Source organism: Caloenas nicobarica, chromosome 3 (genome assembly GCF_036013445.1).
Source record: "Caloenas nicobarica isolate bCalNic1 chromosome 3, bCalNic1.hap1, whole genome shotgun sequence".
Lineage (NCBI taxonomy): Eukaryota > Metazoa > Chordata > Aves > Columbiformes > Columbidae > Caloenas > Caloenas nicobarica.
In genome coordinates, this window is record NC_088247.1 from 36,870,802 (window position 1) to 36,893,420 (window position 22,619).

At 37.2% G+C, this 22,619-nt stretch overlaps 1 protein-coding gene across 2 annotated transcripts in view; it reads right to left on the reverse strand.

The window, feature by feature from the left end:
* The window catches only part of ME1 (malic enzyme 1), a 167,651-nt gene that overhangs the window by 103,865 nt on the left and 41,167 nt on the right, over window positions 1-22,619 (reverse strand). For both annotated transcript variants that reach the window (XM_065630972.1, XM_065630973.1), the window contains exon 3: window positions 16,395-16,544. In XM_065630972.1, the coding sequence (XP_065487044.1) occupies window positions 16,395-16,544 (150 nt within the window). The remainder of the gene's footprint in view (window positions 1-16,394; window positions 16,545-22,619) is intronic.

Consider the following 22,619-nt stretch of genomic DNA (forward strand, 5'->3'; position numbering starts at 1 on the left):
ACAGTTCATAAAACAGCTAAGTACTAGCAGCATATGCAAAACAAGGGAGAGTAAGTTATTAACCCAGAAAAGACATAAAAGTTTATAAACATTATGTGTTATTTCATGCTTGGAATACGGTTCCCTAAATGATTGATTATAGTTATTTTTAGAAGAAAGTGATTTCAAGTATTCTGGAAGACAGATGCTAACTTCTGCCAACTCCAGTTAGCTGTACTTAAAAGAACAATGAAAGTCTCATTGTAAATTTTTATAGTAACTCAAAAGCCCATGTGGCATTGGAGTGTAGGGAAATAATTAAAACAGAGAAAAATACGTTGTTCATAATCGCTGTAAACAGGAAATCCTAATGGCAAGAGGTCCAAACAGTCAATCTTCAGCTAAGCAGCAAACCAGTCTTTAGTCTTATTTCAAGACTCCCTTCTGAAAACGCTGTTTCATGGCACTATTTGTCCAGTGTCAGCAGCCTGTATAGCACTCTTTCACATGCCCAAGTCCAACAAAGCTGCTCATCAATCCCTGTTACTAAGTACAGTGATTTAACAGTTACTACAGTTAAAATACATAGCAGAAACACGTAAGTTCAGGGCATTTACAGAAGGGTACAGTCTGCACCATGAATTAGCCTTAAGAGCAGAAAAGCGATGAAACTAACATGAAAAGAGAGCCAGCTGTAAGCCTGGCATTTGAAAAGACAACCTTGGGAGAACGAGGTTTCAGAAAAGAAAGGATAGGGTTTGGAGGAGTAAAAGGCACATAACCACAGTGACACAAAGATGTTGTGGGATTTTTAAGCATGGATGTTATACCATTATTTAAAAATAAATGACAACGATGTTAATAATAATAAAAATAATAGTTTTTTTAAAAGACAACTGGAATAGGTTAAGATTATAACTTCTTCAGCAAGCTGCAGTGCTTCAGATGCTGCACATCCAAGGATAAAAGTAAATACAGTGTTCACACTATGCTCAGGCCTGCCTAAAAACTTTGACTAGAGCCCATTGCCCTGCCTTGTCTCTTTGATAAGGGACACCATGTGCCTCAAAGAGCCCCATCCAGGCAGCACTACAGTCAGAAGACCTGGCCCAAACAACCCCATGGGTTGCAGGAACCTCCAAATGGATTCCTTTTGTCTACATCTCGTGTTTTCTTCCAGCAATCTTACTTGGCCAAATGTCACCACCCAGTTGGCCTGGGTGCATTTTCAAATACAGCCAGGGCTGCCCAGAGACCCAACGTCAGGTCTCAGCACATCCCCTCTCCACCCCACGTGGGATTAGGGTAGTGGGGAACCAGGAGCTGCTGCTCAATAACCTGCAACACAGCGACTGGTCACACTCCTGATCCACCTCCAGGCAGGGGACAGGTCACACAGACATTGCCCCATCTGCCCTCCTGCATCTGAAACAGCCTCCAGAGCTTACATGCAGCATCTATTTTGTATATTGTGATAGTAAAAAAAGGGACAAGTTGCCTATAGCAGTACAGACTGAAGGCGGATGAAAAAGGAAAACAGAGAAAAACCTGCACATGGGCTGCTGTCCTATTACTTTTCTCCAATAAATCTGGACTCTTCCGGCCCCCCAAGAGCCTGATTCTTGCTACCAAAGCATGTTAGCTCTACATTGCTAGTTTGAGTGTATAAAGACTTTTGCAAAACGCATCTTTTTTTGCTTGAAACATCCTGTTTTCACTTTGTCAGAATGCCAATCGGGTAAACACAGGCTCCAGAAATGGGCAAAGAAGTCAGACCTTTGTACAATGAAAAGCAACCCAATTAAGTAATTCCTTAGCTTCTCTCATTCAATACACAAAAAAATACATTGTTAAGATACTCTGAGTAAAGCATTACAAGCCTTACACACCAAAACTTTAAAACCAATTTTACGTGGTGCATAAAGCAATTAATTACAGCTTGTCACTTTGCTAATAATCAAAAGGTCTCTCACATGTTAGTCAAACTATTTCAGCTGAAAACCAAGAACACTTCATAGTAAAAGCAACATTTCATGGACATTGTCATCGCAGAATTTTTGCATGAATTACATAAAATACTCATTATTGTATATCTAGATAACACTGTTTCTTAATTAGTGCCTCGCCCCCTTTACTTACAAAAGCAAGCAGCACAGCATTTTGTCATCTAAATATTCAGACTGTAACGATGCATCCTTTTCATACAGCAATAGAACAGATGAAATCATATCTTTTTATATCTGCTTCTTAAAACATTAATTTGTTGATTTAACTATATTCCTAAAGTATCACTCATCTAGACAATCGGCTTTTATGTATTGTTGCTTAACCACATAACAGCAATTCGATGGGATGAGTTTGTTTCAAAAGGAAAAGGCAGACTTTGGGAAATGCTGTGTTTTAAGAGCCAGAGCTGTTTTGCTCCAGAAGCTACTTAAACTATTCTGACAGTTGCTCAATAAATAACTTAATTACTTACACTCTAATAGACACAAATAGAGCTATTTGAAGATTGTGAATGAGAGAATAGTTTACCAGAGCCAGACGCATTCATTTTTAAGACAAAAAATAACCCACTGTTCTGCTTCAATAGCTATCACGCTTGTATTTTTTTATGCTAATATTAACTGCATAAAGAACCATGTACAAACAACATCAACCATGTATCTACTAGGAATCTTGCAATGCTAATAATGTTTTTTTAAAAACACTTTTAAATGTTATTTAAACTGTGAAGTACTCAAACAAGTGAGATCGCTGTCCTTCTATTTACTTCAACAACTTGTGCTGCCCCGGCTCATTGGAACATGGAAAATTTCCAGTATTTAGACAATAGCATCCTTTAAGCCAGTTCTCACTGACCTTTAAGTCACCACCATTTGCTCTCAATAACCATTAACAAGGACAAAAGTGAAGACTCATTCTGCTTACAGCATATCCTCCTCAACTTCCACTTTAATGAAGAAGTCACTTCTGAAAAGAGGCGCTATCTTCCATTTGTAGGACTGACCTTATCTGCTGAAAAGGAACCAAGGGAACGGCTCAGTCGGTGTCACAGTGACAGAGCAGTTCCTAACGCAAGGAGCTGCCGTGCTGCGAGGTTAAGAAGGCAGGAGGCGGGCAGGCTGATGGGTTAAACCTGTTATACGGGATTGCCAGCGAGCATCCCAGCACAGAGCAGGGCTGTTTCACACCCAGGCTTGAGCCGTCCGCGTGCAGCATTTGGTGACATCTCCGAGACCCGCGTGCTGAGGGCACAGAGATCACAGCTTCAAGGAGGTTGGCCAGGATCACTGGAGATCACTCAGTCCAAGCCCCCCAAAATTACTTGCTTTGTTTGGCTTATATGCATTCTTACCATTTTTGTCTATCTGATCTAAGCTTCCAGCAATCTCTTGTGCACCTACAGCTGTTTTCTAAAAAAGTACTGGTTTTCCTGCATGTAGTTTAATCATTTAATGTTCATTAGCAGAAGAAGGTCCCTATACAAAGCAGAACTGACTTGCAATGCCACCACGTAACTCAGAGAGCAGTGGGCAGGATGACAGATGCCTCATTAACCTTTCTCCACCCAACAGCAAATTACACTACATTAATATTATTCTACAATAGACTTGATGAAGTTATTATGACCTGCTCTTTTTACATTTGTTTTATTATAATTCACACTGCTGACACTTTTTATTGAACAGTGCACATAAGAAAACAGTTTTATAAAGCTATAAAACTTTGCTAAAAAGGATGAAAATGCCATGCAAGAAATAAAAGGGTTCATTTCTATCCTAAAACTTTTGTCTCTTGCCTTCTCCTGAAGCCCCTTACCAGTAGAGGCATATGGCTGTCTTAAAAGCAGTGCATAAAAATCTCCCCGACTGAAAGCATCCAGCCATAGAGAAAGACAAGATATATTAAAAACCACAAACATCCCCTTGTTATGTTCTTGAAGGCTGAAAACCTTTATATCTTCTCTTCACTTTAAATTTTCTGTTTGAATATCTGACTATTTCCCTTATTTATTTAGAAAGCTTCTCATCAGAAACAAAAAATGATGATGTTCCAATATCCAAGTTACTGCAAAGTTTGAGTGATTTCGCTGGAGTTTTTCCATTCTTCTTTTGGATTTCCCCAAATACAGTCACAGGAATAACTGATGTTTTGTTTTTTGTTGTTGGGGGTTTTTTTGTTTGTTTCTTTTTTAAAGCTACTACATGTTGTACTGGAAATGAAACAATGAGACAAGGTTGGACTGCTGAGTAATGACAGCATTTTGAACAGAGAAGCTGCTGAATGTGTAAGCAGGGGATTTAGGTGGTGCTGAAGGACGTGCAACAAATGTACAGAAAACGAGACCTGGAGAAATTCCAGCGTAAGCACACCCCTAAATGAAAACATCCTCTGGACATGAGCTGGGATATATACAGAATGAGCTAATAAAGCATTTTAATGTTTCTAAGTCACTGTTGTCTCATCTGAAATACTACTGGTACCTCATTTTTCAACATCAGGAGATAGTACCGGGAATTACTAGGGGTTTTGAAAAAACTCACTGTATAGAGGCAGAAAGAAGGATTCCTCTATCTCTAAGAAGATCTCAATATATTAAAAAAAAAACAAACCTCACACTAAATGCTTATCAGTCCCCTATAACAGTTCACTACATACGACATGCTCACGGTGCCTATGCATACATCCCTACTGCTGGTGATACTTATTTGTAAACACATGCAGTAATACCATTTCTTTTCTGTCCCACTGATGAGTAAGCCCTTTCCCTTCCACAGCGTAGCCCTAGGAAGGGAGAAAAGGGAACACACCTTTTTCTTACTACATCTCAGGCAATGAATTGCAAGTTTAAGTAGCACATGGAAGGGCGAGAGGATGGCCTGTGACTGTACATACCTCACATCTCTAAGAACAGCTAATAGCTATGGAAAGGTAACTTCTTCCTTTAAGTGCTTCTTCATGTATAAATCCCTAAGCAAGCCCTGCAGTGCTTGCCCTGGGGCGCGTTACCTCTTCTAAGAGGGTTTCAGAAAAAACACTTAAAAAAAAATGCAGGACTGCCATCCAGAATACAAACAACTCTGTAACTCCTCAGCAACTGCAAGTTCAACACAAATGTTGGATAGCCAGTAGTACTGGTCCCTACTATAGACACACTCAGCGAAGAAGTCACAGCTGCTGCTTTGGTTAAGAACCATCAGATGACGCCAGTGGCACAATGAACAACACTTATTGATAGAAAACAATTTCATTTTAACACCTACATAGCATCCACGCAATTCTTGTCCCCTTTCTCTGAAAAAAGGGAGTCCCTTGGATGTCTCAGCACACCACAAGATAATGTGTGTCTTCTAAAAGGACCTTTTCTTGTCAGTCTAAAAGGCTGAGCATGCCTGATACTGAAGGTGTGCACAACAGCCTCAATAAATAAGTTGTAGCTTCTCCTCCCTTCCTAAACTCTTTGCACCAAAAACCAGACCACTTTTTCTCCGTAGGCAAAGAAGTTTCTAACTTTAAAGTTTCTAGCTGTATTTGGCTGGGCTGAAAGTTTTACCTCACCTCCTGCAGCAAATCAGTTGCATTGCCCTAGAGAGAAGCCTAGGAATAAACTAGCATACATGTCATATGTAGCGCATGGCAGCCCGTCCTGGAAAAAAATATGCGAATTATGGCACAGAAACTCATTTATTGTTACTAAGTATGCTCCTGAAGATTAAAATGGATCTGTCCTTTCCTTTGAAAGTCGCTGCAAGCAATGAGAGTTTGAGACAGTGGTGTGAAGCTGACATCAATACACTGAATATCACTAACAGCAGGAAAAAAAAAAAAAAAAGTCTCCAAGACAAGGGGTTCAAACTTTAAAACCAAAATCATCCCCTACTTTATGCTGGAGCCACTAGTATTAGTGCTGCGTCTCACTTTACTCTGAGCACTGTCTTTGAGGATCTGACATTACTAGGATCATCCACAACGGGATTCACACTGTCTGGCAATGCATGTTCCTGTTCCACAGGCTGATCAGACACCTGAAAAAAATCTTGGACCATCTTGTTTGTTCATGTGGCACAAGCTGTCACTTGTCTGTGTTGTCCTAAATGACTGCTAGGATGACACAGAACCCTGGTCCACCAGTATGCAAACTATGTTCACTCACGGGCCACAACTTCAGGCCTGTTCAAAGTCCCCCAGTTCAGAAGGGAGGCAACTACATCTATTATTCTGCACAAGAGGTAAAGATGAAGTAGCATCCATCTGCAGACATTGTGTGAGATCTTGCACCAAAGATATTTGTTAATGCAACTTGGAAGAGCTACCTACAAAGAGTGGACAGAACAGAAGCTGGGCAGTTCAAAAGCACAATTGGAAGCACTTCAGCAAAAGTCAGGAATACGAAATTACAAAGTATATGTTGCCATCTTGCACAATAGATCCTTAGTACATCCAAGGATGGGATCCCACCCATACTGTGAGACTCAGATAATGGAAGTGGTCCTCAGGAAGACAGATGCTGGCTGCTGTGGAATTGCTGTCGTTTGTATTAACTGCAAACACTGAACCAGGTAAGACCTGTAGCTGGTCGGGTCTGAGGAACAGAACTGAGAACGTCTGTGTGAGTTTGACTAAGGGACAAGCTGTTTTGCTGGATAACTGGTTAATAGAAGACACTGGTATGCCTTGCAGTCTTAAATGGCCATCAAGAAAGGGTAACTCTTTTGAAAGAGTCTTTGATGACTTCAAGAGATAAGACTATTAATATTTTTTATAAAATACTTTATCTGGACTTGGATATAAGCATCTTGCAATTCAGGAATCAGTCTTCCTTGTGGACTACACAAACCAACAGCACTAGAACTGAATTAGTATTTTTGAAAAGGACATTGAGACCCCTTAAATCTAAAAGTTTGGGTTTAGCATACCTTTTTCTATAACTAAAAGGATAACTATAAAAAATTACAACTAGAAAAACATTTATAACTAAAAAAATGGTCTAATGACTTATTATTACTTAACATCCAAGTACTTTTGTATTTCCTCCAGAAACATTCTACAAAGGGTCCCTCAGAAGGGACAGAAAGAGGCTTGGAGGGCAAGAATTCTAAGAATGACAAATCATATAGTCTTGGAGAACAACATTAGAAAAAACCACACACACACACACACAAACACCCAAACAAAGAAACAAAAAAACCCAACAACAACAAAACACATGAGATATCAGATTGCCATGTTTGTTAAGAGTTTGATTTTCTGTCCTTGACAACATGTTGAACTAAGGAAAGTTATGGCTCTCTTATTGAAGCAGGTGACTCTTAGAAGGTGTGTTTCGAGGCCAAATGATATTGACAGTTAGGAGGCTACAGAAATCTGGCAGGTGGACAGAAGCTGTTTCATGAGAGGAAAAATTTGGTAGATAAATACTGCTTGAATTGAGTAGGACAGAGCCAACGAGTAGACATCTCCCATACTGTATTACCTGATACTTCAGTGCTGCTCACAAGCCTTTGGCCAAGTTGAGGTGTGAAAACTAAATAAAATCTCTGCCCTTAAAGTACATTTCATTAAGGAATGTACTACTTCAGGAAATCTGGAAGCTTATAACCAGAAGGCAGTATTGTGGACTGGCATAGAGTCAAAATCTCTCTAAAAATTCAAGAAAAAAAGATGATGTTGCAGATTAATGTGTTTATATATTGGTACAAGTCCTAATTATTGATATGAAACTACAACTCGTCAAAAGAATATAACTATTTAAAAAATGTTGGTATGTTCATAGTTGAAAAGGATATAGGCCACCTTTTTATGTCTTGTTGGCACTAGAGAGAAAAGATTAGTCAGAGCAAAGACATTTAACTTGGGATCATGTACTTTCTGTCCAGTCTTCTGCACGTAGATCCACAAAATGACTGTTTTAACAAACCACACGAGAAGGGTCTAATAAGCACTGCATTAATAACCATCATACAAACTGTCCTTTCCCATGTGCTGAAAAGCATCAGTAAGAAACAACTTTGTTTCCTACTCCTAGTAGGGTGCATAATGAAGAAGATAATCATCATCATATGACAAAACCCATATATGTTTAAGTTCCCATTGGCCCAGACTGCAGATGTCCTCAAAAAGGTAAATTTGAGTCCTCCAAATTTCTGGAAAAGGGAAAATTTTCTGTTCTAATCTTACACAGAGATGGTGGAAAGTATGAAAAATAAAAGTACAAAACAAATGAGGAAAGGGATCCCCTAAAAACATCCAGGATGGTGTGAAGGAAGTGGACAAGGAAACAGAGACAGGGATGGACAGTGTGATACTTTTGGCACTCTTTCACAGAAACCACCAAGGATGGCTTTGTAGAAGGGCCCTGAGGTTTGTCAGCTGTCTTGCTCAGAAGACTGTGCTAAGAAGGGGAAAAAAAAATGACCAAACATTGGTGGCTGCCAAACATTTTGAGAGAGTCATGTTTTGAGTAGGGATGGCCTCATTTCCTCCTGCTCACAGCCCAGATGTTCTCCCTCCAGAAAAAACAGAGCAATGCACAAGCGAGAGGTACAAACGTAGATCTGAAACTCAGAAATTCCATGCTTGTGATGTGCTTTAGGACAAAGTTGCTTTTACGACCATGACAAAAAACCCCAAGATTACCTGCATAAGAAATGTACACAGCTCGTGAGAGTAAGAAGAGGCTAATGACACGCAAAGCTCCAACTCAGATAGGACTAAATGAAAGCATAACTCAAAGCGTGACTTCTGCAAATATGCTGTAAATATCTTCCACTATTGCTGTAGGTAACACCTACATGCAAACACTAAGTACATACAAATAATAGTATGACTTGGAGGACATCATATTTCATAATGCTAGGTTAGGACTATATATTCTCAGTTTAGCACTGGCTAATTATTTATTATTTTATTCTAAGGTGCAAGCTTAATAAAAAGAGAAAAAAAAATAATGTTATAACTAAATGGTGAAACTTACTGCCAAAATATTACCAAAAGCCACAAAGTATTAACACAGTTCAAGAGACCAGATGATAACATGCATATAACCTAAAGAATACCTTAATGTTTTCAAAATCAAGATGTAACTTTTTTTTAATCATCTATTCTTAGAATGAGAAATTTGCTTAAGATTTACAGAGCACTCTAAGACCAAAATGATGCCAAATGACATCTTCTGTGCAAGAGTCTTGCACCTTCCCCTGTAGCACTACTGGCTGCAGACTAAGTTGATCACACCTTGGGCACAGTTCAGCACAGTATGTTTCTAGAAGACAGCCCAGAGGAAGAGAGGAATTCGGCACCCTCACTGTGTGCCAATTCTCCTTTTCCAAATGTTCAGAGAAGGGCAAATGTTATGCTAGGAGAATCTATTATCCTTATTTTCAAGCCGAGGAAGCAACAGTGTGCTAAGCTAAGCTTTAGCTTGATGGAGGTAGCAGAGCAGAATGGAATTGTGCCAAAGAATAGAATTACTGGGTGTCATGAGATGTCCTGGTGCTTGAATTCAATGGAAAGACTGCACAAAAAAACAAGACACAAAGTTGTCTGGAAAGTGTCAACCATCGTCACCTTAACAAGAGACAAAAGTGAAAATGAAAAACTAACATGTATTTCAGAAGTGACTGGTGAGGGGCTGCAAGTGCCATCGCTTTTGAAATCAATAAGAGAAAGATTGTCTAAAATTAGAGGAAATGCTACAGCCACACTAATTCTCTGTCATAACGTCACAGAGTAACTTGCACCTGGGCCGGGCCATATTGTTGATACACACAACCCACACCAGTGCCTGTTGGAGAATGGAACTCCAATAGTCTATTTTCAAAGAAACATTTTCCTGTATTGCATGTCTTTATTGCAATACATTTCGATTTCAGACTGCCTTAAAAATCCAGCCCTTACAAGAGATTGGTTAAAAAACCCACACACTTTATTTTTTTTCACTTTCAGATGAAAATTCTGCATAGTTTTCAGCGAAAAGATACTAGGAAAAATAAGTCTGAAATTACTGCTTTGTTATATATTTTAATATCATTTTATGCTACATAATAATCAGTTTTAGCTAAATGAAGATACTAAGATAATTATCCAGAGTAACAACCTGACTAATAAAGTCTCTAAACATACATATATATCTGTTTTGCCTGGGAAAAAACATCTAGATGCACTGAAAATATCTAAGGGGGCAGTTATACATGTGAAGAAGCCAGGTCAAACTAATCCAGACCTTCTGATCTCATTCAAGATAATACCACGTATCTGTGGGCGAGACAGACAGTCATGAAGAAGCTGAAGGAACTGAACTTTCTTGGCTCATGTGCTCCAGGAGTACTTGAGAAGTTTTTGGCCTCCTGTAAACCAAATCTAGTTTCTGAAGAGACTTAGATGTCAAAGGCATTCAATGGAATTAAGGAAAAGAAAAATCCAGACTCCAATGAAAGCCTCATTGAAAATCACAAAAAAAAGTTACGAAATGTACCGCAGGATCAACCTTGTGCTGGCAAATGGACTGCAACTTCTGCAGCCAAGGTCTAACATTTTTAAGTTCTGGCCCAGGACAGAAATATTTCCCTAATCTCTAATTCATTTTCTTTATAAAAAAGTGTCAGCCTGGCAGCTGACAGTCTCAATATGTAGACATTACTATGTCAACAAAAAAAGAACTCACACTTGCAGCACTTGTGTTCAATATAGTGCATCTGAACCACTGTAAACGTAAATACATACAATAACTGTAAATACATATGTTCCCTTTGAGGAATGTAAGGAAAGGAACCAATCTCAAATTTGTGTGTGCTGAGTCAGTCACGCACTTCAATGAGGAGGCAACCTGGTATAATGTTAGCACGTGCAGCCTGAGTATTTGACATAACAAACTGCCTTCTGAAAAGCTGGTACTGAAGACTGTTAATAACGTTCCTAGTGCACTCTGAAAATATTAAAAGGGCTAAACCAAACACATTTGAAACACTTATTAAAAGTCAATTCAAAAATGTAATCTTGCTTAGACTTTGGACGGATAAGAGAGCTCTAGATATGCTATGTCTAGTCACTTGTGAGGAAGGAAAATAAGACAGACAGACTGAAAGAATCATTACAGAAGAAAACTTCTGTGAGAATACTTTGCTGAACAAGATCTGCTTCTATATATTAAAAAAAAAAAAGAAAAAAAAGAAAAATCACTAAAATCACTTCAAAGCCGAGGCTGACATACTTTGCCTTTTAAGAGACTGTATCTGTATCTTCAATATGCAGCATCGGTTTCAATACAGCTGCTTTCAAAGTGGTTCCTAGTTAGCTTGACAGTGTGTGACTGCATCGGGAAGTTATTTTGGAGGAACTTTGCCATGCCTGTGTTGCTGCAATAGTTACCAGGGCTTGCTTTGTACATATTCTGTTTGAAATGGCTTTTCCTTCTAGGAATGGAAATACATAAACAGTCACCTAACATTTTAACAACATCCAAAGTCTTCAGCATAGCAATACTTGGCAACTTTCCTCTCCAATGCCAAGTTTACACAAGAACCTTAAACTCCTGGGTGTTCTCTACAAGATATAAAAAGTTGATTTTGGATTCTTAAATTTCCATTTAACTTTCCCATATTTATTCTTTTTGGATGAATAAAGCAACTGAAAGAACAGTTACATTTCAGAAATCCATTTATAGAAATAGATTGTTTCTTGGTAAGTCAGCAAAAGTTATCATATGTGTGTACATGCTTTGTGCAACTGAAGAATTTTTTTACTTTAGGAATTTATTTTTAAATGATGGGTAGAAATTCTGCACCAAAAAGTGACCTAGTAGAGATTCTGAAATAATGCTCTTAATGATAACGTGATCACTGCAATAAAAACCACAACTCCGTTACATTCCCAGCATAAGCCTTTAAAGCTTTTGTCTGTACAGGTCCAAATTCCTTCTCTGACCTACCCCCTGGAGAAGCCTTTTTCTTCCCTCATCCTCCTTAGTGGTTGTGAGGAAGACCAGAGAGACCGGTCTTCTAAATTATGTGTCTGTAACTATGTGGTGTAGGTAGGTGCATGTTACAGATCTGCTATCGGATCTGTACTGTTTATTTCTAGAATAATGCTCTTATTCATTAAACTGGTGGATTTTAAGCTGAATATTCAGAGCAAGTAATACAATCTTGAGTTGAGTTTGAACTGTACAAACAAATGTCAATTATCTAGACAAGCTTCAAACCAGTGAGTCAACTTACTTTGCAGCTGGTTCTCTTGAGAAATGTTGCTTAATCAGACAGTCAGCTGGTCAGCACTGAATGTTCATTCTACAATTGCCAAATACTGCTTCAGGATGAAAAACATCTTGCCTGAGCCACATTGTACTTCTAAGCACATCATGTGAGCCTATACAGTCTTCTAAGAAAAATGTAAGGGTATCACAGAAGATGATCTAATTTAATGATCCCATGAGACACCTATTTTTTTAAACTCTAGATTAATTTCCATTATTCCTCACCTGAAGACATAACTTGTGAGCCAAGGGCTTCAAACTCACTTCACAACATAAAGAAATCTAACCAAATATAAAAAAACCCCAAGCTTATGGATTTAAACTGAATTAAGACGTCCTTGTAACTTCCAGTGTGATAAATATGATCTGCAGTAACTGGGTAATTATCAACTTATTTACCTACATAAACATGTCTGCTTCTAATAGAATCCTTGTTTAAGTAGGAAATATCAAACATTTTCTGAGTTGTGGGAAGAGACAGTAATAAAAATATTCTGAAATAAAATACATTCCCAAAGAAAAACATTCACTTATCAGTAAAGACAGCCTTTAGATATGAGACAGCATAAAACAGATACACAGAGTTCTTACTGATAAGACCTATTTTAAGGCTTGATAAGATCATACCTTTTACCTGAATTGTAACAACTGAAAAAAATCAACTAATAAAAACCATGGGAATGTATAGACTAGACTAAATTCTATATCATAAAATCACTTTCTTTGGAAGAGACCCTCAGGATCATCGAGTCCAACCATTAGCCTGACTCTGGCACTAAACCATGTTCCCGAGAACCTCATGTATATGTCTTTTAAACACCTCCAGGGATGGTGACTCAACCACTTCCCTGGGCAGCCTGTTCCAACACCTGACAACCCTTTCCGGGAAGTATTTTACTCCTTTTCTCCTTCTGTATATTAAATTAAATGTTTATTTTTAATTCCCTGTGAATTCAGCTCATGAAGGGCGCCATTTATGAGGGATGCTGGTATATAATGCTTAATACTAAATGAGTCACACTCTACAATATCATTCCAAACCAAATGAACTTGACTGCTTTGCACAGTTGGTTTTGGAATAATTTAGAAAAGGTTTTCCTTAGGAAAAAATATAGATGTCTGTAACAGAGCGCAGTGGAAGATCAAAAAGTATAGGTATTTCTTCAGCAACAAAGAGTCTGTCAAAGGCGAAAGTCTTTACAGTCCTTTCCTCCAAATCCTTAAATGAACACCAGCATCAGCTGGGCGGTATGGGAAGATGAGAGCCGGTAGTGAGACAATGTGAACGTAACAGTTGGGAATTTGATGGGGAACGCTAAACATCTGCCCTGTCAGATGATATTTCGTTCTTAAGAAAAAAAATATTTGGAAATCCTTATTAGGCAGAAAAAGATTGTACATGTTTTTCAGCCGTCTTTACTTACATGAGTCATTAGAACACTCATTTGAAAGTAGTGAGGCAATTCAGCAGGACTAGAAATAAAACAGACTTTAATAAATATCTTAGACACCTCTCCAGCCAGTCAGTCACATATACAAAGCACACATGTATTTGGGGAAGCAGCGGACAGATAAAAAGAGCTGAGGCTGACTTCAGTAGCTAAAGAATACAACAACCAAATACCAAAAGACAGATCAGCTCAAACGTGATTTAATGTTGTTCATTAGCAGGTCAACTAGAGTGAAAAACACAGTGTGAAATACCAAATGATGGAATGTCCTATAAAGCTATATATAATATTTTTTAAGTTAAATGATAAGGGAAAGAAATTTGTAGCATACTCTGCCTTGAATTTGCTCATTTTCAATAAGGAAATGAGCACTTTTTTGGAAGGAAAAAAAAATCAGACTTCACTGCAATATTAGTAAATCAAATCATACTTTTAAGAACATACAAATACCAGGATGCTCAATGAGCACTTGGGTCATCACTGTCACTGTTCAGAATAGCTAAATATATCATCAGAATGGAAGTTCGCTATCCATGTGCCAGAATAACAAGCTTTTTAAAGTAGAACAGAAGAAAATCCGCAGGGAATAGAGACAGTTAGTACAATGCTATTTATATGCACTGGTAGTTTTATACTGCGGTCATTTGCTGAGTTGAGAAAGTTCAGTTTGCTACTCCAAAGCCTGTACAATGTATATATTACTGCTATTATGCCCTGCTTTTGAAAGCTTTCTTTTTATATCATATTTGAAACTAAAAGGGAAATAAAATGTAAGGTTGTGGCGATATACATTCATGATTTAATTAAATTTATAAAGTTTTACAGTCTACTCAATTCTCATTACAGGAAACCCTGAAGAGTGACTTAGTTGAATAGTGGAGAACTCAGAAGTCATCATTTCCCAGTATATCTGTGCTAACTGCATGTCTATAGTGTAATTTGTTTCCAGTTAACTATAGAGATCCATAAATTTATTAGTGAGAGAGGGATGTGAACTACGATTTTAGTCTTCATATCTAGAGGAGAAAGATTTACAGCATCTTTCTAAGTCCTGTGCAGATAAAAATTCCACCAAATTAAAAAAAAAAAAAAAGGGAGCAGTAAAAAGTTGAAATGTTTCCTTTCCCCGTCCCTACCTCCCAAATAATTTTTTTCCCCATGTCTTGAGTGTACTTAGGATCAGACTGAAGAAAGCTCAGGAGTCTGAAAGTCTCTAAATGGGGCTGGTGGGGGTTGTTGGGGTTGTTTCAGTTGCTGTTGGAAGCTGCATCTCAACCAGCTGCAGACTGACACTCAGCTGAACTGTTGTCTAACTTAACAGGGTTTTGTTCTCCACAGATGCTCCACAGGTCTGCAGAGAAAGTAAAAAGCACCTGCGTGGGCAGAGGTGCGCCTTGTGCAATATCCTGTAAGGCAATGGATATCAAAACAAGGGGCAATGAGACCAGCTTAGGCAAATACTTAATTTCCAGACACATTTAGCACTTCCTGGAAGGCAAATAAAATCACCATCATGGTAAATATTGAGGAGAAAAAAAGGAGATGACTTCTTTTGCTAGTGGAGGCACCTAAAAGCCACAGATAGATAAACAGGTTTAAGTAAGAACTCTAGAGGTCTTTTTAAACTTTTTGATGTGTATAGAAGTGGGAATTCTTGTTTTCTGCACTTGGCCAGATGGTCCTGACTCATTGTCAGTCACAAGGCCAAAACGATTTTTACATTAACAACAAAACCTTGAAGCCATAGGTCTTCTCCCTCAAATACTTCCTGCTGAAAAATTTGTGAGAAGTCATTTTTTCCCTTTAATCTTGCAAGCTTCTTATTTTCAATCAATGCTTTGACTGTAAAAATTAAAAAAACCTATTTCTGTTAACAGAGCTATGCACATACAGCTCATTTATCTTCTCCTTTGCCAGAAAATTGTACAGAAGGCTCCGAAGTGTTGTTCCAGTTTGCACTTGAAGGCACTGGTATGCACAAGGTTTTAAAACAGCAACGACCATAAATCCCAAACTCCTCGGACTGTTGTTCAAGGGGCAGAGTGAAACAGAAGCATCTGTCCTTCTGTACCACTTCCTCATCACTCTATAAATACAGATAGCAAATACAGAATAAAAGCACTCTAGTAACCTATGAAACGACAGGCTGGATGGGGCTCTGAGCAACCTGATCTAGTTGAAGATGTCCCTGCTTACTGCGGGGGGGCTGGACTAGATGATCTTTAAAGGTCTCTTCCAACCCAAACTATTCTATGATTCTATGATTATTGACTATTTTTAAGATGTCTGCAGGTACATATATAATGCATCCTTAGTTTGTATACATATTATTTGTATGTATGTATAAAATACCAATAATATAAATGTTTGTAAAGGTAAAAGTCTATACTCTTCAAGTTGCTAAAACAAATCTAAGATTAAGAAACCATTCTTTTCCAGTCTTGTAACGTGCAGCAAGGATTCCAAGAAAGTCAAATCCAGTTAATGAGATTGGAAATATACCCATGCCGTGTTTTAACACAGTTAAAACAACCATTTGCCCTCTTAATGCAATATAAATTATTGTTTAATGTAGAATGAAAGTGTACTGTAAATTATCTCAATCATTGCAGTCTTGGCTTACATTCAGCTGTGTTAGAAAACCCCTGCAGAAATCTGTCAAGAGGAAAATAAGATACAATTACTTTTATTTGAAGTATAAACTTACATACCTTGGCCTCCGAAATGCTAAACCATAATGTTGGCAAGCCAGTCCCACGGTGGGAGTATAAACAATAGGCATGAACCTTTCAATGTCAGAAGTCAGCACTTTATAGAAAAGCTTTTCATTTCGATCCTGAAGACTCATTAGTAGAATATATCTGTGGACGATTGAATATAATTAGACATCAAGTAAATGTATAAAGAAAATTGAGAAATAAAAAGGTGTTTAGATAATTAATGAAAGCTACGTTTGTTCTACAACAGCCTCTTTCTTGTCTAGAGTATTTAAACTCCTCCTTATTTTAATAGCACCAACATTTCAGACACAAAGGATAACAAACTGTGTAAGACAGAGACAAGTTGAAACAATCACAAGGTTGAGGTACTCGGGAAGCCAAACCCTCTCAGGTATAAAACACCATGCTGCAGTTGAATATTTGGTCTGTCAGAACCTAATCTGTACATATCAGTTCCATTTGAAATCAGACGACCATTAAATACAACTTAAATAAACTCTCCTGCCTAAATATTCAAACTAAAAATGTTAACTTTTTCTACTCTTGCCTCAATAGAAATTTCCCCTAATTCCAGACTAATACTTCAAATAAATACTTCACTTGAATATTGCAGGAAAAAGCTTTCAAAAACAAAGCACGGGCATATGCCTTTCAACCCTGAAGTCTATGTTTGTAAAGAAATCTGCAATACTTTATTTCCTAATGGAAATCAATTTTTGGTTGCATTTGAAGGAGTTTTATATTTATTTAAAAAGAAAACGAACAGGAAAAAAACAAAACAAAACACGGATAAATGAGAGTGAAAAAGTTCATGCTTATAGCTTGGCCTACTTTTGACTACTATTACACTATTATAGAATAAATACTCCACTGCTCCAAGATCTCAACCACAAAGCCAAATTTCAATGATGAGTATGACAGATGATATAAGTCTATGAGTTACTTAAAGTTATTCTAGTTCACACAGGTATGACTCTGGTCAGTTTAGGAACGCTTCATATTTAGGAATTTGATTATCCTAAACCTCGCCTCTCTGTTCACTAGTTTTAGTAACGTTAAATATTACTTTAAAAAGTTGCCTTGTATACCAATAGGCTTATATAAAAACTTTAACCTAATCTACGTATACAATTTATGTAGGGGGTTTTTTTATTTATTTACAATGGATTACTAAATACTTATATTCAAAAACTTTAACACATCCATAATCTTATTATAAAAGTGTTGAAGAATTGTATACAACACATTCATTTCAAAAGTCTGGAAGTTTGTGTGCTTAAATACTATTTGCATGAACTTTCCTTCAGTATACTCATGTATCACATGCGCCAATAAAATCTAATTCATACTTCAGGAAGATACAAATATAGTTAGGTAACTGCCTAACAAAGAACAGTTCACTAGATCTGCATTTGCTTCGGTTCAAGCTTCACTTTGTATATCCCTGTATTTCAGAAGACCATTTCTTTCCCGATTCGCTATATAAACCTTTAACAAGCCCTAAAAGCAAGACCAGTGCAGCCAGTTTGGCAGCTGGTGGCTGTAATGAGGTGACAGAAATGAGGCAAGCCAGTGTCCCTCCCCTTGTGAGACCACACGTTCTTCAGATCCTAAAAAGATAAAGATCAAGAAACCGAAGAGCTGAAGATGAACTCCAAATACCAACACCATGAGGCATCCTGAACCACCTTCCATCATACACATTAGTTTTGAATGTTCTCCAAGGTTAAATTATATCCTGCACTTGTACCTCTCAGCTACAAATATACAGATATACTAATTTTCTTTCATATTATTACATTTCCCTACTAACCTTTCATTCTCCCAGTATTTCATTATGATATAGCGTATCTTTCAATGGCCTTGAATTCTTGCAGCATTTTCTTTATTAAAAGCTTTCTCCTGAGGATGATTATCCCAACATTTACCTTGACCACACAAGCTCATTCACATGTAGTTTTGAATACATTAGAAGACATTAATTTTGTTTCCAGAGGAGCTTTAAAGTGATGTTAGAGAATATCATGCATCCTCCGGCCTGCACTATACTGGAAACAGCAAGCATTCATGCAACCACGTCACTATGTTCCAAAGCAGTTGCCAGTATATTTTTTTTTCTTTTTATAGCTTCCATTTAAAATGAGATGTGGCTATTTAAGACTTTAAAATACCTTTTCATTATCTTTTCTTATTACTCAGATCAAGCCTGGATTTTAAACAGGGTAAAGAAATACTTTACGAATGAAACTAAAAGTTTAGCGAATGGCTTCCTCAAGGGCTTCAAATGAAAAAACTGCAAAAACTCTCCATTTTGTTTTTACTGTGCTATAGCATTAAATTGGGGGGTTATTTTCTTATTTGCATGTATCATGCCACTTTTGTATTCAGGATATGCTGAAGAAATTGCAAAGATAGTAACTGCACACTACCTACCATGTTTTCAAATATTACATACTGGGCCATATACAAATCAGCACAAGAAACATTATTGTAAAGTGAAAAATGTTTTTAGAGAAGTGCAATTTTGATGAGAACGCTAATTTTCAGTGACAGGTACAAAATATCTCGTTTCTCAGCATAGTAACTCATTCAAAGTTTGCTTAGGAGTTCTAACTTTCTCAAAAATTCTTTCTTAAGCAGAAAACCAAAAAAGCTTCATCCTCAATGTGGTGTTGGTTATAATGCATTAGACAACAAGTATGCATCCTTTAGCAATATCCAAGTAATTTATAGAGCTAAAAGCATGAAGCAGTTTTCAGCATTGTGTTTTAAAAAAAAATATATTTAAAATGCAGTATTTCATGGAATCTTTTACTGAAGCCCACATTTAATTGAAAACATAGTGAAAACAAGCAATAAAACACTGAGAACAATCATTTGTGCTATAAAAAGGGAGAAAAATATTATCTGTCCTCAGACAAGGAGTCTTGAATGAAGATTCCAGGGAAGAGTTTCAGAGGAGGAAAATCAAGGACTGGAAAGTAAGCCAGAGGGGATAGCCAAGCATTCAAATTTCAGTATGTCACTCTTCCCCTTGCCGTTACTTCACCTAAGAACTTTTCATGCCAGTCTGCCATTACAAAGAGAATTACATACAGTAGCCACAAAAGGATATGAAACAAAGATCATCCAAAATCCAGAAGAAAACTGGTATAACTACCAGAAAAATTACTGATAATTTCTTAGGATAACTGGCATGAATTTTACAAGGCAAAATGGAATTATTTAAAAAAATAAAAAGGAAAAACACACAGCCCAAAGTCTGTTTGCTCTTTATCTTGCAAAATATGACAGCTAATAAAGGAAAGTGAGAGGAAACACTATTATTTTTAACCTATGTGAGTTACTTAGCTCCATTCCTTTGCATAATCAGTGTCTATATAGAAATGCTATAAAACAGTGAACTTTAACAAAATAACACAGCGTTCTCAGGAAAAGTGATGTGATGCTACCTCTCCTGATGTTCACTCATCCACTAAAACATTTTACCAGTGTGACTCTTTTGGAGAAAGAAAGGCCCAGACAGAAGATGTGTCTCTGTCAAGGGCAAGGATTTCAGTGTCAACATAGAACAAGAAGAAAGACAATTAGGAACATACAGGGGGAAAAAAAAGATGAAATTACTTGCAGAACCCATTGCAGCTTTTCCAAATTAAGTTAGAGGAACAGAATTATTTCCTGTTATTGGCCTTCTTTTTGCCAAGCAAACCAGGCAATATATTTGCTGCTGTTTCACATTCATTTGTGTGTGAACTATTGGTATTTAACAGCACAGCCATTCCAGGCTGCAAGTCAGCAGCTCCTGTGGGAGCAAAGACTATGCCAGTTGCATACTGGAAAAAATGTTTTATTTCTACAATTTGTACATTTACATTCAGTAGAAGGCAATAGCTGCGTGCTCTTACACAAGCTTGTCCTTGACCACCTGCCTGGGACCACTGAGATATTTTTTCTTCCCCAGTTCCAATTAAAATAGTCAATGTCTTCTGGCATTCTCCATCAGCGAAGGTATTCAACAAGTATCCACAGCAGGACCACAGTCACTCTTCCCTTTAAACTGTTTTGATACGAGTACAAGAGACCAAAATTCACATATTGCCTTGAAGGACAGTACTTTTTTAAATTCGAAAAATACTTCTGAGCTCACACACATGTAATGCACATGTTCTAAGAGCAGCATCTCTATTGACATACTGCAATAAAATTTTCAGGCACTTTATGTATAAACACAGCTGCAAATCACATTTTGTATGTGCAAGTTTTCGCACATACATTTTATTGCTGCATTGCATTGCAGCATTTTATTGCTGCAAAGGAGCCAAGATGTCACTGCTGATAGTCTTCAAATGAAGACTAGGGGCTCTGCATGCAAATGTTACCAAGTCTTTCAGCCAGTGGTCTTAAATGTAAACCTACACATATAACACACAAATGAGTTTATTTTGCTAAAAACTGGAAAAAACACCAAGCAATATAATGCCCCACTAATATAAGAGCAAAATATTGTTAATCAAGGCATAGCATGACATGAATAGCCAATTTAGGCCTGTTGGGTGTTCACAAAGAATAAAAATATGATTTCTTAAAGAATTTCATTTGGAGGGGGACTTGTAGATTTACCTAATTTTTAGTGCTCAAGGGCCAATCTGATTTAATGTACACAGATTTGCACTGATCCAAGATTACCCCTGAAAGCTTATTTCTCCACTGCTCTGGACCTGTGTGATGAGATCGCAGATCAGCTGAGGGTGGACGGGACCCCTGGAGATCACCTCATCCAACCCCCTGCTCCAAGCAGAGCCAGGTAAAGCAGGTTGCCCAGGACCACGTTCCGTCAAGTTTTGAATATCTCCAAGGATGGAGATTTCCAAACCAGTTTCACCAGCACCATAAATGGAGCCACATTTTTTATTCAGACTGTAAGGGGAAGGAGAAGATACAAACACCTGGATCAAAAAATACGCTTCAGAAAATATCATGGCTAGAAGTCACAGAATAACACTGAGAAATAAACGCAGCTTTTATTTTTTTTTCTTATGTTAATTACTATATTCTTAATTGAATTATTTTGACTAGTGATCACATTAGTGAGAAAAAAACTCTTAACTTTTAATAGTTTCAAGTTATTTCTATGAACCAAAGACTTACTAGATTTCCTCAGTTGAAGTACTTCACTAAAACCCTATTTAACAACAACAAACTTGTACTTCAGTACTGCACAGTACAATACAGCCTCTATACTAAAAAAAGCTTTATACTAAAAACGGGCTTTATGGCATAAAATGGCAAGCTACAGTCTAATGCTCAAGACACATGGATGTAATATTGTCATGTTTGCACTTCTGTTTTAAGAATATCTGGTCACAGAAGCGGGAAACAAATTTCTTCCTTACCCAAGTATTTATTTGGAAAAGAGAAAATGCAAAAAAAGACTCAGAGATGGGAAAAATTATATTGCTTTTTTAAAATTAATTAGATGCAGACATCAAGCTTAACAGGGAGAGATTTGGAAAAAAAAATCTCTGAAGCAAATGGCTTCTGGAAAATCTTTTTTATACTTTTATTTGTAAATATATTTATATTTATTTATAATTGTATATTAATTGTGTATGTCACATGTGGATTAAGTGTACTTGAAAAAAAAAAGTAATTTTACTTCCCATCCCCAAGACAGACAGACTTTTCTTTAAGTCTCTTCAACACAAAAAAGCAAGTTTTCTGCAAAGTACTCCCACAATACTGGGAGGCAGTCATTTTTATTTCATGATTACCACTGAGATCAAAACTTCGGTATACTGTGTTTTATTGTGGTTCAAATGGCACAGCACTCAAACGTTATTACTCTGTCATCTAAAACTGATATTTTTTTTTTCCTTTCCAGGAAAAATTTTTCATTTTGGCATAAACCTATTTAAATATCCAAAATTTTTGGCTAAAAGAATAAATAAATAAGATTTGGATATACTGTTAATTTCCTCTTCAATTTCACATAGCCAGACCTGTAACTTTCAATCTGTGATGTCTGGAGAAACACAAGTGCTTTTATCCTATCACCTGAAGTAGGAGCGAAAGTTCTTTGCTAGTTAAGCAACACATATAACAATGGTATAAAAGGCCTTTTTTCTTCCTGCATTTAAGTTGCAGGTGAAAAGAAATTCCGGCAATTCAAGTAGAAACAAACAACTGGAGCAGCCGTAAAGTCTTAAATGTCATGAA